Below are 17,674 nucleotides of genomic sequence, written 5' to 3'. Positions count from 1 at the left end.
TATCTTAATTAGTCTCAGGTTCCTTGCCTTGCATTGGTCTTTGGAATAGCACTGTTCATGTATGTGTACTACTACTGTTGATAGTTTGACAAATAGGATTTTTCATATAACTCATTTCTTGCAGACAACTACTCTACACATGTATTGCTCTTGCTATGTCACACTGTGCATGTTAATCATGTCATAATATAAACAAATCCATTGATTAATTTGATTTTCGAGCATTCTACTTGATAAACTTAATCCATAGTTTTAAAAACCATGAATCAATTTATAGGCTCTCTCACAAATTAAATTTGAACTATTAAGTATCACATGAAATACTAACATTGTCAGTTAGGTTGTGTTACTTTTTTGGGATTAAAATTAAGATTATTGGAGGACTAAAATTATGTGTTGTGTTTAACGATTAAAGATTGAAATTGAAATTAAAATTAAAATTTTGAGACACAAAAATTCAATCTTTTTAGCATTTTTAGAAAATAAAAATACAAAAAATTAAAATTTTTAGAATAAAAACTGAAATTATAATAATATTTTTTTAAAATATTTTTATTTAATTTTAATTCTAAATATATTTTTCAATCTTCATATTTATTATAAATCAAACATAATAATGATACATAATTTAATTATATATATTTTACAATAAATACAATACAAAAATTTAAATTAATTTTTATCTTTCAGTCTTAGTTTCCTTTTAAATTCATGCAGCCTTATATATCACATATCAAAAAAAATATTTTGCTCATTTGTAATTTTGTAATACATATATAACACTTAATTATTCATACGTTGATATCTTATTTTATTAGCAACGTTAAAATATAATTTGTATAAGAGGTTAATTTGATTTATGATTATAAAATGTAGTAATATAATTAAATTATTATTTTGGAGTTAAAACTCTAATAGGATCTATTTATTTATACTTTTATTTTAATTTTTTTTGCAACAAATAATAAAAAATAAAGAAATATCTTTTATTTTTTTATAAAAACTTAAAAATAAAAATATAATTAAAAATCTTAATCCATTGTATCTCTACTTTTCAACACAACTATACCTCTTTATGTAAAATCCACTATATATGACCGTCAACAAGATATTAGTTGTTAGAGAATAAATATAATATTTCTCTAATCTAAAAGATTAAATTAAACATAACTACGATAAGAGGAATGTAGAATAATGCTAAGTTTTTTTATGTAATTATTGTATTAAAATTTATTATTATTAGATAGAATTTGGCTCTCATTTTAATAAATGAAATTTACAGTTTATTCTAAAGGAAGATTTTTAAGTGTATCATCATATACTCATATCGATATATCATTAATTTTTAACTGTTAATCTTAATTATATATATTATATATATTTTTTATAATTAAGATTAACAGTTAAAAATTATTGAAACATCGGTACCACAGTATACTTGAAAATTTTTTTATTCTAAAATACAATGGTGACGACATCATAAATTTATGAAAGTTATCTAATAATAATAAAAAAATATTTTCTATTGAAAAATAGTAGACAGATAAAATTGTGATGCCCGGAATGTGCTGTAAGAACTAGGGTAGGGATTGTCTTTAATAGATTTGATGCATATTCTCAAAATGTGGCCTAAATTTGAACCAATTTTTCCATATATAGTTTTTCTAGCACACATTCTTATTGCGTATGCATATTATATATAATGTTTTGAATTAAATTTTAGTTTGTTTTAATATGTATAATTTGATAAAATTATGTTGTGTTACATACAGTTTAAAACTTATGAGTAAGAAAGCAAAAGTTACTCTAATTAAACCAAACTATGTGTTTTACAAATTATAAACCAAACAAGCTAAGCTTGGTTTATATATCTTCTTTTAGGGTTTCAACATTGATTTTTTTGGGGATTAGGGTTAGTTTGCTTTCTAATGTACCTTAATCTTAGATCTTCTAATATATGTTAGATACTTGAGAGAAAGATTAGCCAACATAAATATATAGAACGCGGTCTAGCTAGTAATTTTTGTTGAAACATACATTAGCAAATAATAATGAGTTTAATTAATGTACTTAGTCATTGATAGTGTAAAATATTTTATACAGTCATATAATCACACATATCTATTCTTTTGAATGGGGTTCGAATCCTACCTTATGCATGCAGTAATCCATTGACCAGCGACAAACCTTTAAATGGAGCTCAGTATCGCGACGGATTAGTCCTTGACCTGTCGGGTTAGAGGATACTGTAGGAAACCAAAAAAAAATTATTCTTTTAAATGACTATTTATGTGATTATTAATCAATGTAAAAGGTAGTTATTTGTGTTGATGTGATGTTACGTAATTGAATACATGTATAAAACTATTTAATACTGACAATGTATCAAAATTAAATTTATAATAATAATGATATTTTTCTATGCTTAACTTTATTAGACAAAACATTGTGTGTTTTTTTTTTAAATTAAAATCTCTACTATTGCTAATGTTTACCACTAAACAAGCACAAATGGACACTAATTTGTAACAAGTTTGATGGGGAACATTGTAAAACTGAGTGGCATGTGATAAAGCAAATTAAAGTGAAAAATGAAAGCATGTATGTTCCTTTTGGTAATCAAATATTCAATTTACCTTTCTTCTTTGATTTGGCTTTGAGTAAGTATAGTGGCATATGTGTTGGCTATGTTTGTGATTGAAAAGAATCAAACATCAACCGTCCATCCAAACCTCTCCATCATCATCATCATCACCCATCAGTGTATTGTATTGCCATATGCATGTGATATTCCCTTTTGTGATGATATATATTCGGATCTTTGCATTGGTTTATCACTCTTCAAACACCTTGGCTTCTTGCTTTTTCACAAGTGACTTGTGCCTTTCATATATGATAATGAGAAATCTTTCATTTTTCACTTTTTATTTTCTAAATGCATGAAAAATGGCTTAGAAAAATGATATAATACTGAAATATAGATAACGAAAATTTATTAGAGAGAAAAAGCAATATCGTTAGAAATAAGAAATTCATTAATTCTACTATTATTAATTAAAAAATATTTTTAAGGCTAATAAAATGAATGTATTGAACATAATTATCTACACTAGCTAGTAGGTAGGAAGGATTTGAAAAGGGAGAGAAGACGACACCGTTTTGTAGAAATGGAATTCATGCAAAGACACACATAGGTCATCAGAGGAGTCATGTCAATCTAATCAAATAGTAATATGGAGAGAGGGGAAAAAGCTTTTTTGGAAGAGAGGGAAAAAGAGAGCAAAAGAAACCCATATTATATAATTTGTTGCCTTCTTTGTGGGACACACCTAATGTCTCTTCATTACAGTTTTATTACTATTGCAATTTGTAAGATGCAACCTTGCCCTACATGATGATTGACAATTTGACATGTTGTGTTGTGTTTTTTTTTTTCTTTTTGAAGAAAATTATACATGCACTATTGAATTCAAAATGTATAATTTTAATTATATATTATCATTTAAAATTTGTTACATATATATATACACTTTTTATATTCAATTTTTACTAATTAGAACATATTTTCATATTCAATAAATTTTAACAAATGTGCTTAATAGTTGTTTATCCAAAGAGTCCTTATAAATTATAACACATAAAGAACTCAAAACCAGTATTTTTTATTTTTTTAAATACATTTCCCACTTTTTATGAGCTCAAATATTTTATTTTATATAAAAAAGTGACAACGTTAATTTTTATCCAGGTAAACAATTATTAATACTAGAGCAAAAATATATAAAATTATATACTTATAAAAAAAATAAACTTACAACGAATTATTTAATCTTCCAAATTATTTAAAGTAAATAGTAAGAATGTACCCCCATGTCCCAAACACACAACAATAAATAGTACTAAGAAGTTTACCGTTTAGCGTTATATAATATTAAATGGAAATACATCTTTACCTGATAGTGTGGCTGATTCGACATGGTAATGTAGATCGCCAATTGGATATGTTTTCTTTTTTCCCTTTCGGTGCTCACGTTTTATAAGATTGGGCCTACTTCGTTGGATTCAACCTTGGGTTTTCTTTATACTTGAGTTGGACCTTAGGATCCTTTCTCGTATGAATTTTATTTTTGGGTACCAAATGTAGTAACACTAATTGCAAGGAATTCAGGTTGGAAAACAACTTCAAATGAAACATGAAAGAAAAACGCTATTAAACTATGAACAAAACCTTCTCTTTTTTGGTAGATCAAAACCTTTATTTAACTCCATTTAAGATGAAACATGGCTCCTTGGGCTTAAGGCCCCGTTGTATACCAAATAAAAGATGACATATGGCGTCAAAGTTTCACGAATTTCAGGTCCAAAAAAAAAGTTTCAGGAATTTAATACCGAGAGGGTAACAAAGAATTATGACCTAATACCTAAGAATTCTTTTGGCATCAAGTTTCATAATATTCAATCTCTCTTCAAGAAAGTACTCCATTTTGGAAGGAGAATATACTAACCAAGCACGTCATATGAAATTCACCAAAGTAAGTTGATCAATCAATGTTTAACCATAAATGCAGGTATCTCAAGTTGACCTGAATATAGAATGTGAAAAAACAACCTACAATCTTTGGATGATAACTGAATTGGCTATACCAGCTTGCTCTATAGTCTGGTCCATTTCAGTGAGTTGTTTGGGAGGGAAACCCATTGTCTGCAGTTGGTAACTTGTTGCTCCACCGGGTCTTGATGCATCAATGAATGCTCGGACATCTCTGATAGTGTGGTGGTGATTGAAACGAGAAACCATGCGTGTACCATCAGCTAACCTTAACTGGATTGATGTTACTGGCTGTGACTCATCTATGACTAAACCCATTGTTGGCACTGGAGCTGCTACGCGAGATTCACCAGCTGCTTCACCACTGGAGGAGCTGCTACCTAAAGTTCTTCCAACACCACGGAAAGGGAGATGACGTGGCTTTGCTGGTTCCTGTAGATAATTTGCAAAAAAGAAAAAGGAAATGTAAATAACACATAGATACACAGATAACTATAGATAACAAATCTACATGAGGTGAGATAAGAAGAGCATACAGGGTAGTTTTCATCCTTCCTTGTGAGGCTGACATGGACAGAAGTTTTTCGCTCTGCTGGTTCAAGCTCCTTGGGACACTCGGATCTCTTTATGCTCTGTTCGAGGAATAAATGATGATAAGAATATAACAATTCAAATGGAAAGAGTGATCAACAATTTTCACATGTTGCAGGTGTGAGAATAATAACTTTCAATGAATTAAAGTATGAAGTATGCGAATATATGGCTTATCTAGAACTTTTTGAATCAAACACCATGGCAGTTAGATTACCTCCAGAAATGATGCGTTCTGTGGATCATCAAAACTCCGTAAAGGACCATCACCGACAGAGAACCCATTCCTCCAGAAAGTGACTGCATGTGTAATAGGCTCTAATGGTAGAGGAGCAGATGGCACAGTCTCTCCAGTAAGCAATCTTCCTGTGCCAGTAAAACTCCTTGACCTTGATGTATTTTCAGAAGGTGGATCAACAGCTGACTGTCTCGCTTGATCAAAAATATCATCCACATCGGTACCTTTGGTAGGATCTTGGACAAGCATGCTACTATAACCATGAAAACAATATGTCACTCACTTTCAGCTCCACATACATGATTGTTTTTTAAATTCTTTTTAGTGATACGGGTGCCAAAAACAGCAAACTCCTCTTAAATAATACCAAATACCATTAACTGTGCATGCAATTGGTCAAGGCCAAAAAGAATTGTTAATAAGTAATATCAGAGAAAGTTCACAGAATGAAGGCAAAGGAGATAATCATGCAACCCGAAAAGAGACATTCAAGATCGTATTAAACACGTAACAAAATTAGAAGACAAGCAAAAAGAACTAAGTCAAAAAACAGATTTCAAAACAGCAAAATTAGTTCAAATTCAGTGTCAAATATATGTCAAATTGATCAAATAAGAATAAACAGATACAGTAATGCATTAATGCCTACAATTAATATTTTGAGTAAACCAGCATTTTCGCCACCCAAAGTTTCGGTTTTCAACAAAATTGCCCCCCAAAAGAAAGAAATAACATCATGCCCCCCAAAGACTAGCACTCTCCAACAAAATGCACTAACAGTTGCTAATCTTTGACGTGCCACATAGGCAAAATGGTGCATCAATGGAGGTTGCAAATTTCAGCGACATACTCACAATGAAAGGGAACCCGACTAATACAACAGCACCTCGTAACTCACGTTGCACAAAGTAATCAAAGGTGCTGAACTTAGATATACACACAAAGAGCAAAATTCTTGGCACAGTGTGCTAACTAACTAAGCCAGCTATAGCAGATGCAAACAAAGCCAATTCTTGATTGAATCCTAAATCCTAAATAAAAAATAATATTGCGGATTTCCATTGACTACGTGAGACCAAAGCAACGAATATACAAAACCCTAGAAACAAGAGAATCATGGATCGCTAATTACCTCTTCTGACCGCCAGCGTAGAAGTACTGACCCTCATCAGAATCATCATCGTCGTCGTCTTCGTCCCCTTGATCGGTAGAAGAGCGTTTGAGATCACGGAGCGTGCGGATTCCGCCACGTTGGCTTCCTGAGGACTTAGCGGCGGGTTCCTTACCGCTGGCCCGTTTCGATCGGAGCTCGTAGGGAGCGCGTGAGGGAGTAGGAGAAGCAGAACGGGAGCGAGAGGGAGAGGGCGAGAAGTCAGGGGAGTGAGGCTCGGAAGCAGGAGAAGGAGATTCGGAAAGGGCGTTGGGATTCGCAACGGCGTTGTTTGGAGGAGAAATGTTAGCGGCGACAGTTGCAGTGGCAGCGGCAGCGGCAGCGGTGTTGTTGTTGTTGGCATCGTTGTCGAGGAAAGTGGTGAGGGCGGCGTCGAGGTCGTAGTTGTGGGATTCGAGGAAGAAAAGCGCTTCTTGCTTGGTGGCGGAGGTGACCTCGCAGAAGGAGTCGACTAGGGCGGCGGTGGCGTCGGGATTATCGGGATTCGTCGTTTCCATTGCAATTCGCAAGATTGGGATCGCAGTTTTTGTTTCTGTTTCTGTTTCGGTTTGTTGAGTTGATGAGCCACGCAACCAGGACCAGCTGCTACTACTACTCTCTTTTAGTCTTTTAGATGAAGTGTGATTTGCGTATGAAACACTGTGGGTCCCACATCCATTTAATTTTAGTCATCACCAGTTTGGATGTTTAAGTGAGGAAATTGCAGGTTAGATAATACTAATACATCACAAATTAACATGTCAATGCAATAATGCTATAAGTATAACTGTCTAAGATAAGCCGTGTCATATTAGTATTGTTTTTTTAAAGAGAATGCGTTAGAAAGCATCCAAATTTAAACAGTACATATCATAATACTCACCTATACTAATACACTCGCATATTGAATATATTGGTCTCAGGTAATTATTAAATCTTATATATTGTAAGACAAAGATCATTAATTTATTACCACATTAAACAAAGATCTTGCGTGCATGTCATATTAATATTTAACATATTACCTAACCACTTCTTTAAGCAAATGATTTAGATAGAATTTTGAATTTGTTGATTGGACAGAACTTATTGGATGTTATACATAGTAATTAAAAAATTGTTACTTTTATGTTTAGTGGATTATAAATTGAGTTTGTGATAATTTATTATGTGTTTTAATATATTGGGTATAATTTTGAAGGTAATATGTTTATGTTGTGTATGTGTATTTGACTATTTGGTTATAGATATAGATAAAAGGATTTTACATTCAATCCATAAAATACAACTTATTATTTGTGATTATTTACGAGTCACTGTTTGTTCATCAATCTGTAAACTGATACAGTATATGAATAAACCATAAAATCCAATAGCTTGTAACAATTTATATTCAAATTTAAGGATATTCGTTTATTCATAATCCTTTTTAAGGCGTTAAACTTAATGAAAATATCCTATTATGATTTATGCACAAATTCGGCATATTTACTCCTCGTAAATCTTTTTACCTGTATAACAAATTTACAAAAAGTCAACAATCTACCACCATATCAAAAAAAATTTAATAAGTGAACAAAGTATAATGAAATTTTTGTTGAGGACAATTGGGTAGAGTACTATTTTTTTATTATTTTAATTAAGAATCCCTACAATATAGTGCACTATGTGACATGAGTAAGAAAATTCATGTCATATATGTATTTACATTGTTTAGAGACCATTAAATAATTAGTCTCCAGAGCTCCATCTCTCCAACTGGTTTGAATATTCTGATTTAGAAGAAATCTGTAGCAAATACAACAGGCATTACTAACTCATAAGGAGTAAGAAACCAAGTCCATTGAAGTGTCTACCAAAACATAATGAACCTTACCTTCAAACTTGAGGCCAACTTTGTGCACAATCATCAACCATGAAACAGGAAGTAGCATTAACATTGGCACATGGCACACAGCATTGTCATTCATGTGTATCAAAGAGGAGTAATGTGTAGGAATGACTTCGTAACTATTTGATTGTTGTAGATGCTGAAGCAGTTGCAGCCTCTATTATTAAGGAAACCGGTTGGCGAGCTTGGAGGCAAGCACATATCTCAAATGGATGCAACTCGGAACCATCAAAAATAATATTAACGCCAGGGAGGGTTGCTTCTTTGCTATCATTTTCTTCTGGTTCAGTATTAGTTGTATCTGTATGCTGCATTTCTGCAATAGTTCTTGTGGAAGTTTCATAAGCAGGAGCTAATGCATATGATCTGCATGCACCATTCAATGAATGTGAGTCGATTATGAAATCAAAATTATGAAATTAACTATGATTCTATCTAAGAAGTAAGTTATGCATTCATAAAATGTTCAGTAGCAAACCTGATGTTACTTCCATCGAAGCACAATACTCCGGTTTGGAAGCGTTGTCGATTAGCAAGTTTAACCCTTTGTTGTGGAGTTGATGTCCCTGAAATGGGAGAAGCAGCATCCCTAAATGAATTCCATCTTCCGCTAGCATAGTTTGTTATTGGTCCAGAGAAGTCCCTGGGTTGCTCTTTATGGTAAAGAAGCTTTGCGGCTGAACCGGTTGATTGATAGTCGGCACAAACGTCGCGTAACTTTTTCCTTAAGCTTACCATTGCATCATGGTGTTCACTAAATGAGTCACACTGAAGCAATCCCGATGAAGCTATCCTTTTGCATATGTTACTGCACAATTTTGGACTAAATAGCGGGATCCCAAATTCCACACTTAATGGAACCCAATCATATGTGCCAGAAGAGAGTTTATTTGATTCTCGCCCACTAAATAATCTCAACAGGCGAATGTAACCAACTGATGACAGTTCTGCCGTTTTTGCCAACTCAGTTAAGAGAGGTTTCAACTTAGAATTTTCTTCTTCAGACAGTCCTAACTCTTTTCCTACAGAGGCAACAGTCCCATCTGAGTTCTTTAAGGGCAAAGGAATATCCAAAGTAATTACATTTCCGGATTTACTAAGATCAGCCCTACTGAGAGGAAGCACCAACACAGCCGAATATCTAAGAAGCGAATTTAAACAATGTAGGAGTATACTACCCTTCACTAAATTCCCTTCAACTTTCTTTCCTAACCCTCCTATTGCTGAACCATCCCAAGACCATATAAGGGCTTTCTCACAACCGGCCAATGGAGCAGGAAGTAGGCTCAGACACTGTCCTTTCATCAGAACAACTGATAAAGGACCACGGGCTATAGTTGAGTATAATACCAATTTCATCCATGGAGTCATAGAAGAATAGGCAGGAGGACCAAAATGAATTGGACCTGTGGGTTTAGGAAGAATTGATGAACTAGGAAGAGGCACTATGGACACAACTATATCATAATCATGAATAAATAGACGATTAAGAGTTGCTGGTGCAAGAGAAGCCAAACTTTCAGAGCGGAGGATATCTACACGATATTTCTTTCTCTTTTTTAGCTTTTCTATTCCAAGTATTAATGGATTCTCAACAACCGGGATATGTGTGTCTGACTTACTAGCTTTATGAATGTGACCACTGTCATCTTCCGATGGACTATGATGGGTTTCATCCTTCATACTACTAGGAACAGGTTCAGAGGAAATAGAAGTCTCCTCATGCTCTTCTGAATCTAATAAATTATCATTGTTTATATCAGCCTCTGAAATACGAGAGTTTTCTGACTTTTCTGCAGAAGATACTGCTGTGATCACAGAACTTGACTCATCATTACTTGAAGTAACCATACTCATGTTACCAATTCCTTCATCCTCTTTAGCTTCATCATTGCTTGAAGTAACCATATTCATATTACCAATTCCTTCCTCTTCTTCCGCTTCATCATTGCTTGAAGTAACTTCCCTCGTCTTACCAATTCCTTCCTCCTCTTCAGCTTCATCATTGCTTGAAGTAACTTCCCTCGTCTTACCAATTCCTTCCTCCTCTTCAGCTTCATCATTGCTTGAAGTAACTGCACTCGTCTTACCAATTCCTTCCTCCTCTTTAGCTTTATCATTGCTTGAAGTAACCACACTCGTCTTACCATTTCCTTCCTCCTCTTTAGCTTCATCATTGCTTGAAGTAACCGCACTCGTCTTACCATTTCCTTCCTCCTCTTTAGCTTCATCATTGCTTGAAGTAACCACACTCGTCTTATCAATTTCCTCCTCTTCTTTAGCTACAGTAGTTAGTACTCCCCCTGATTGTAGACATTCTAATACACAACGCAGACTAGATGCATGATCTGCGAATTCCTGTAGTTCTCCCTCAAATGTTACACCCTCTATAGTACTAAGATCCTTGCAAAGATCATCAATGCTGGCATGACCCAACTTCCCCGCTTCATATAGTGTTACTGCATGAGATTTCAGACCTGAAAAGTTCGACAGAAAGTGTGCTTTCCATTAATGGACGAACTTAGTAAGAAATAGCAAGAGAAAAGAAAAATAAATGACATAAGTTGGCACCATAAGCAGCAAGAGGATAATCATTTTCCTTAAGAAGCAAAAGCCGAAAATGGGGGGAGATTATGAAGTAACAACATAATGCTGTAGTTGATAATCAAATTTTTCTCTCCCAAAAGTGGTTACATGATTGCTTTTCTCTCTCATTAAACAACACATTATCAAATAAGAAAACAGCACCACGAGTTTTTACTGAATTCTTTCGATAACCTTGTAAAACTGGTGATCAACTCTATTTTTGAAAGGTCGACTTCATTGCTTATCATACCCTGGAAATCAATTATACACAAAACCAGATTGCTGCCAAACTGTTCAATTCTCTAGCAAAACAAACATTTACAAATGTTGGTACTTGGAAACTTAAAGGAGCATTGTTTTTCAATTGTACTGGAAATTATTGAGACTAAAGGACAAAGTTCAATTGTAGGACTAGGAAATATATACATGAGATATAACAAAAATTGGTAGCTTAGTCATCCACTCAATCACTTAAAAAAAACAATGAGGAACCTTAGTTTGGGTTATAACAAAATTTTCTATAACAGCAGCTAACTTCGAGTCCATACTTGAAAAACAAATTCAGAAAAAATAATTTATAGCAAACAAATTTTATGCTTCGGGATGGGAGAGTGAAGGTATAAACCTGGTGAAACAGAACCCATCATAAGATATGAAGTAATATTGGCATCAACCATGAAAGCAACACGAGTATAAGAAGAACGATGGCCATGGTTCTTTGAACGTGGAGTATCCCCTTGAATGGATTCACCATCAACAAGCTGATTCTCTGAACCCAAACAAGCACTAAAGGCATCTTCGTCACCACTTACACTCTTAGGAGAACCAGGTATACTTGTATCTAGAACAACAGGTTGAGGATCCATTGCTTTTGTTGCCCATCCCAATCTACACATAAAAGCAGCAGCTGCCTGCAGATGTGACAAATCAGCCTGTAGCGTTGTTGCCAACTCACTAACAGTTGCATTTTCATTTGAAACAACAAAAACTGCATACACCAAACTGAGAGAAAAGGTTTAGCATTAGATTCAAATTATATGCAAACAAAAAATTTAAACAAAATTTTAAAGAAATGCATAAAATAACTGCTTTACTCTTCAATAGGATCTTCAAAAGACTGCTCCCTGTTAGAAACAAAACCTTCAAGCCTGGAAACTAAACCACCATAAATATAAATATTACTGAAATCATTTAGAGAAACATATACATTGAAAATAGTGTTTTTAAAGTCATACATGCACTTAGGATCTTCCTTACAATTTGTGTATTATGTTTTTACTATGCAATTAATTATAAAACAATGCATATTTAAACCCAGTATATATATTCTCCGAGCCTAATATTTTTAAATATTACTAGTCATGTGTCCAAGCAACAAAGCCTAAGCATGATCCCGGTACAATCTTATGCTAAATGATGGGTAGAAAAATGTAATTCTTCAAAAAGGAACTGGTATATATTTAGAAGTACACCATTATCAACATGCTTGAAAATTAACAAAATAAAAGGTGAAATCATTGAAAGATTAAGTTACAAAAATAAGAAAACCTCATTTGCATCAACCTACACCTTTTTTCTTTAAAATTCCAATCAAAATGCACATCGAACATACCTTTGAGTCGGTCATCAGGATAGACAGGAATGTCAAAGTAGACCAGTCCTCGTTTGCTAAGAGCCCTTACAACAGCAGCATCAAACATGACAAATGAATTTGCCTCTTCCTTGCAGACTTTGTCTATTGTGGCCATTTCATCTTCGGAGAGTTTCTATTAAAGTAAAAGAAAAAAGGAACATGATAGTTTCTCTCATTGACAAAATAACACTATATGAACGCTATTATAAGTTCCTTTGTTTCAAAAGGTTGACAAGTAGTCCCCACCTTAAATTCATCCAATGTAAAGTTGACAAGGCAAACTCCCCACCATGGTTCAATTGGAAAATCCACAGGTTGAGTAGGCAAATGTTCTCTTGCTATTGACTTGTTTATTTTCCACATGATTTTCTGGATACTCCAAAAGATAAAACGATGGGTGAGATAGTACTGATAAACGTTGCCAGCCTGCCTTTAAGCATAACGGCTACCAAAATATAGTTGAGAATTTTATCAAATCCAAATCATTATTCGGACAATGGGCATAAAGTCCATGGACTAACAAAATTCAAATTTATGAGGGAAAATTGAAAGTCATCCAAAAATAAATACATATATACAAGATTGTTCATCACAATTGCTATGAGTCTAGGCAAAGGCATAAAACTGCTGATATCAAAGAAATTGCCTTTATTCTTCAAGGATTTAAAATTATTTTCCATTATAATTTGCAATTCTCTTTCTACTACCTCCCTCATTACACATATATCCTATTCTGTAAAAGAGATGTTACATGCATGATATAATATGCATGGAAATGTCTGTTTTGCAGGGAAATAAAAGCTAAAGGATAGTTTTTCTATGAAGCATATAATGCCACTAAATCTAACATATAGGCGAATCCTTGAAGTACCTTAGATCTGCACTTGTTCATTATATCAATAAATTCATTTCTCCCAATTCCTGTAAGTCTTAAAGCATCTGCGGCACTAAAATTTGGGATGCTGTCATAAGGTTGCTCTACATAAAAAAAAAAAAAAAACATTTGGAAGCCAGCTTTTATTCAAACAAACCTTTACAATTTCACATATCTATCTTCAAGGAGAATATCAAACAAGTAAAGAGGAAGACAATAAAAGTACCTATAATATTTTGTTAAGTCAATAATAAGTCATAAATTGATTAAGTTCCTATAAATGATGTAATATATTATAACAACTAGAAACAATATCAAACAAGAAGTTATATTTTCCACATCTTATTGACTATGGTAACAATGTAAAGCCAAAAGGTCTAGTGGCAAAAGCAAATGCCACAAAAGTATCTAGTAATAATGGTGATAGCATTTTTCTTCCCTACTTGAAAGAAAAAATCAAGAAGAAAAAATGTCTTGATTTCATACTATATACAGCAAAAATTAAGCATGAACATCACGGAGTATATTCATATGGGATTGAAACAAGCAAGTAACAAGTACCATTTTTCATTACTTCAAAAAGCATATCACAGTAATATCTGAAAGCTGATACTCTCATTACACGACACACGTACTCTGACAAGTGATATGGAAATAGCTGCAAGTGGCATATTAGAAACAAATGTATTAGCCCAAAAATGAAATGTTTTTAAATAAAAAGACAACATAATATGATTAAATTATTGATCAAAACCCAGACCCTTAAATTAAGGCATAACAATTACAATATAGTATTTTAAATTTTTCAGGAATTAAACTTCAATTTTCTTCATAAAATACATAATCATCAAAATTGATTTCTCCAAATGCATAAAAGAACATATGCATATATTTAACAATTGATATACAATTCAAATTGGAGTAACAGACATTAGAAGACCACATACAGCAAGATGCTTTCGCAAGTACGGTATCATTTCGTCATAATATTCATTTTCTTTACTGACTTTCCGGGCATAACAACTACTCCATTGAAGTCTCTTCTTTATGCAGTGCTGAACTATCCTGAATGAAATTTCCATGGCAAGCACAAGAGAAGGCAACATTATAATTATATATATACAAGAAAAACAATAATGATAGTTGACGGATGAGCCCTAAAATTAGAGTGAAGTATCACAATCATGAAAATCTAATTGAAAAACTCGTAAACAAGAATTATCCATCAAACTCAAAAGTTGCTTTTTCTTAGGAGTATATTGTGATTTGATTATTGAAATAAGGCACAATAACTTTAGGAAAACAACTAATTTATATAAGGAATTGAGAAAAGACTTATGAAAGCGTTAAAAAGAGTTCTCCATCCCCTTTGAACACAAGAATATGAGTGCAACACAGCAAAATGCTATCTCAAATTTATGGGGCTTTAAATTATGAGTACTTAGGCCCTAGCTCAGTTTTGCTCAATATCGTAATGACTCATTGAGAATCAGCATTCACCAGTAAAGATTTGTCAAACAATTGCCATTTCAGCTGAGATAACTAACTGGTTAAAATATATATTATAGCCCCTAAAAAAAATATATTTTAAGCAATACTATACTACTAGTCCACTACAGAAGACACATGCAGGAGAAGAACAAAGGTATATTTCCTCTTCCTAACCTTTTGTGCCATTCATCTTTGGAAGACACAGTTGCTTGCAGCCTTTTGGGAAGATTCTCATATGTGCATTCTTCCTTGACTGCTCTGTCCACCAGCAGTTCCTCAACTGTCACCTCAGCACGCCGCATTTTCCCAGTACCCCCATTAATCAACAACAATTCCACCATTTCTATCACAAAAAAAATTATTAAAAAAAATACAAAGCTCACGTTCACCAATAATCCAAATACCCTCTCAACAAAAGAAAATCATCTCATGAAACATCATGTCACTAGCATGAGACTCATTTCAAAAGAGAGGAAGGGCCCACCAATTATTCATACAGGACTGCAACAGAATTGGAATAATGTAACTGAAGTTCATGACAGAAATTATAGCAGCAGACAATGAAATTACAGGAGCTGAGACAACCTTTGAAAGTTACATCACAAACTCATACAACATTGTTAGAAAATTCTTAATCACAGTAATCAACATACCTCCAGCCATAGCCTTGTTTAATTGAGAATCCTTGATTCAATTTGGAATTTTCCAATTCTTGAAACACCAACCGAGATGGAACCAGAGTGTTTCTGATGATCAGAATTGGGAACCAAAAGATGCTTTATATATGTTCTCACCATCAGAGAACAAACTGTCTCAATAACCGCCAATGCAGTTGGTCACAAGACAGTTACGCGGTAATTAACAACACACTCAGACTAATTTCTGATGTAACATATTGGACGACATTTTTTAGAATACAAAATTCTAACAAGCATCACACACTTTCCTACCTAACCATGGGACTATGGTTTGATTCCCCACTTCCTGGTTTTTCATATCATTAAATCTGAACTTATATTGCTTATCTTTTGGTCCCAACTCCCCCTTTCGTCTCTTCCTGTTATCATCCCTGCTTATACTTGATTCTTTTCTTTTGGTGGAACAATAAGTAGATAGTCCTATTCGAGAAAACAAGATCTCAGACACAACAAAGTCCTCCCCAGTATCAATTACTCAATTTCCATGACTCGAACCCAAGACAATCGATTAAGTGAAGAAGCTAAGCATCTGCCACTTCAGCTGACTATACATCGGTATATATATCTATATATACCCAATCAAACCTAGTTTTCTAACAATTTTCTCGTCCAAACGTCTATTAATTTGATTTCAACGCCTTTGTCTACGATAACATGACACTCACGTAATCGTGATTCTTGATCATGGCATGATCCTAACATAACGTTTAAAGCTTGGGCTACAAGACATGTGTGCATGCACCACAAAATCCCAAAACAAAAACAAAAAGAAAACTTCTTCGTTTAAAAAAACGCGATCATACAGAACAGCAACAGATGACGATAAACAGAATCAAATTGAAACTCGAAAATTGAATCGATTAAGGTGTGATCCAAATAGAACAGTGACAGAGAAATGGTGAGAAAAAGGAGGGAGAATGTGGGAATGGAACCTGAAGGTTATTATGTTGGGTGAGAGTGATGGATTGAGCTCCATGGTTTTGGAATCAAATCTCAATCTGCAGTTACACTTCGTTTTTGATATGCGAAAGAGAGAGAGATCTGAGAGAACCTGCGTTGTCGAAAGCTATTCGCTTTTTGTGCATGTAAAAATTATTTTGTGAAAAAAATTTTAGGAAAAGTCTAGGGGCCAGCAATTTTATTGCATTTTGGCCAGCATGTAACCAACAGAGAAATGTGAGCCATTGGATGAAATCTCACACCAATCTCATACTATCAAATCATCATTGATGGCTAATTGATGGCTACCAATCACAAATGTTGCTGGCCCCTAGCATTGCTCAAAATTTTAATTTAGTTTAATACTTTTGGCTAAATTAATTATTAACTTCTAACTAACCTCTTTATAGTTTTAGCATTTTCTAAATAAGTTTCTATAATTGAACCAAAAACAAATAAAATAGGAAGTGATCAAATGAATACAATTTGGCATCCTAAAAAATTAATAAATGGTGTGAAAATTAAAAATAATTTTACTATTTTTTTTAATTAATATTAGAAGTGACTCGAGTTGAGTCGGACTAAATTTAAATTCGACTTACGAATTATTAATAATCGAGCTTATTTATAAAGTTTAAGCTCAACTCCTTAAAAACTTACAAACAAACTCAAATAACATGAACACATTTTATAATTCTATTCAAATAAAAACTTATATTTTTATCGATTATAATTTATATCCTTTGTCATAATAATATGTAAAAATTATATATGTATATATGTGTATAAAATATAAAATATATATTAATACAAATAATTATAATAAATTATATGTATAATTAAATAATCCAAAAGTTAATAAATTAAGGTTATCTAACTTCAAACTCAACTCATTTAAGATTCGAGTTTAAATTCAAATTTAAAATTGCGTAACTCATGAGCGCATCTTATTAACCTGCTAACTAATCGAGTTTAAATTGGCTTATGAGTTTATTTGATTGACTTTTAGCCTATTTAAAATTAGGGGTGTGCAT

The 17,674-nt window shown here is 33.2% G+C and overlaps 2 protein-coding genes across 4 annotated transcripts; both read right to left on the bottom strand.

Moving 5' to 3' along the window:
• Window positions 1-4,431: 4,431 nt before the first annotated feature.
• Window positions 4,432-7,313, bottom strand: LOC112702241 (plant UBX domain-containing protein 4). 2 transcript variants are annotated; one of them, XM_025753202.3, is made up of 4 exons: window positions 6,511-7,313; window positions 5,358-5,631; window positions 5,086-5,181; window positions 4,432-4,981 (listed from the first exon to the last, which is right to left on the bottom strand). In XM_025753202.3, exons 1-4 carry the CDS (start codon window positions 7,044-7,046, stop codon window positions 4,610-4,612), a joined length of 1,278 nt encoding a protein of 425 aa, XP_025608987.1. In that variant the 5' UTR covers window positions 7,047-7,313; the 3' UTR covers window positions 4,432-4,609. The 2 variants fall into 2 exon arrangements, with proteins under 2 accessions (XP_025608987.1, XP_072055127.1); XM_072199026.1 differs by having other exon boundaries at window positions 5,358-5,628; window positions 6,511-7,276.
• Window positions 7,314-8,020: 707 nt separating this feature from the next.
• On the bottom strand, window positions 8,021-16,883 carry LOC112702240 (uncharacterized). 2 transcript variants are annotated; one of them, XM_025753200.3, is made up of 12 exons: window positions 16,634-16,883; window positions 15,178-15,346; window positions 14,460-14,577; window positions 14,074-14,170; window positions 13,510-13,616; window positions 12,885-13,007; window positions 12,618-12,771; window positions 12,100-12,160; window positions 11,631-12,007; window positions 8,898-10,896; window positions 8,405-8,785; window positions 8,021-8,316 (listed from the first exon to the last, which is right to left on the bottom strand). In XM_025753200.3, the coding sequence occupies exons 2-11, from the start codon at window positions 15,342-15,344 to the stop codon at window positions 8,539-8,541; spliced, it is 3,450 nt and encodes a 1,149-aa protein (XP_025608985.1). In that variant the 5' UTR covers window positions 15,345-15,346; window positions 16,634-16,883; the 3' UTR covers window positions 8,021-8,316; window positions 8,405-8,538. The 2 variants fall into 2 exon arrangements, with proteins under 2 accessions (XP_025608985.1, XP_025608984.1); XM_025753199.3 differs by lacking the exon at window positions 16,634-16,883 and adding an exon at window positions 15,657-15,760.
• Window positions 16,884-17,674: the final 791 nt, after the last annotated feature.

Source organism: Arachis hypogaea, chromosome 7 (assembly GCF_003086295.3).
Source record: "Arachis hypogaea cultivar Tifrunner chromosome 7, arahy.Tifrunner.gnm2.J5K5, whole genome shotgun sequence".
Lineage (NCBI taxonomy): Eukaryota > Viridiplantae > Streptophyta > Magnoliopsida > Fabales > Fabaceae > Arachis > Arachis hypogaea.
Note: the sequence above shows the minus strand (reverse complement) of the source record. Positions and strands in the feature narration are given on the sequence as shown.